The 551-nt window shown below is 34.8% G+C and overlaps 1 protein-coding gene across 1 annotated transcript in view; it reads left to right on the top strand.

Moving 5' to 3' along the window:
• The window catches only part of LOC119593792, a gene marked incomplete in the record, with an annotated part of 129,698 nt that overhangs the window by 16,532 nt on the left and 112,615 nt on the right, over positions 1-551 (top strand). Inside the window, 2 exon segments of the mRNA XM_037942816.1 lie at positions 126-268; positions 401-520. Of these exon segments, the coding sequence (XP_037798744.1) occupies positions 126-268; positions 401-520 (263 nt within the window).

The following is a 551-nucleotide window of genomic DNA, read 5'->3' as shown; positions in this document are numbered from 1 at the left end:
ATCAATAAGTCATATTGAACTTCATTGTAACTACTCTGCCTAATTAAAGATCTGTGCATATCAAATATGTTAAGACACCTTATTCATTCATTTATCTATTAACTGTTCTTTTGATTTTTATAAAGGGACCGAGACCTGAAGAGACGGCTGCATGTAGTCTACCCAGAAACACTTGACCTGACTTCACACACCCTAAGTCATGTAGCGGCAACCTACACTCTCTCTGCTGTGATCTTCCACCATGGACATTGGGTCAAACATTTTTCAGGTAGTTACAAAAAGTTGTAGAAAGCTGTTTGTCACATGTGTAATTAGTGTTATAAACTTATTTTAAGTGTAGCTCTTGTACTTTTACTTTTTATTGATATGCATTGTTATATATTTTTGTATTTGATTACAGCTCATGTAAGAACAAATGGGAACAAATGGTACAACTTTAATGATGAACAAGTGTCTGAACTTACCAACCGAGTGACAACAGGGAACCCTTCAGAGAGTCATCGAAATTACTTCAGCATTGGTAAAGAGACCTTATATCATTTTTTCAGTAA

The sequence above is a fragment of the Penaeus monodon genome, chromosome 32 (genome assembly GCF_015228065.2).
Source record: "Penaeus monodon isolate SGIC_2016 chromosome 32, NSTDA_Pmon_1, whole genome shotgun sequence".
Lineage (NCBI taxonomy): Eukaryota > Metazoa > Arthropoda > Malacostraca > Decapoda > Penaeidae > Penaeus > Penaeus monodon.
Note: the sequence above shows the minus strand (reverse complement) of the source record. Positions and strands in the feature narration are given on the sequence as shown.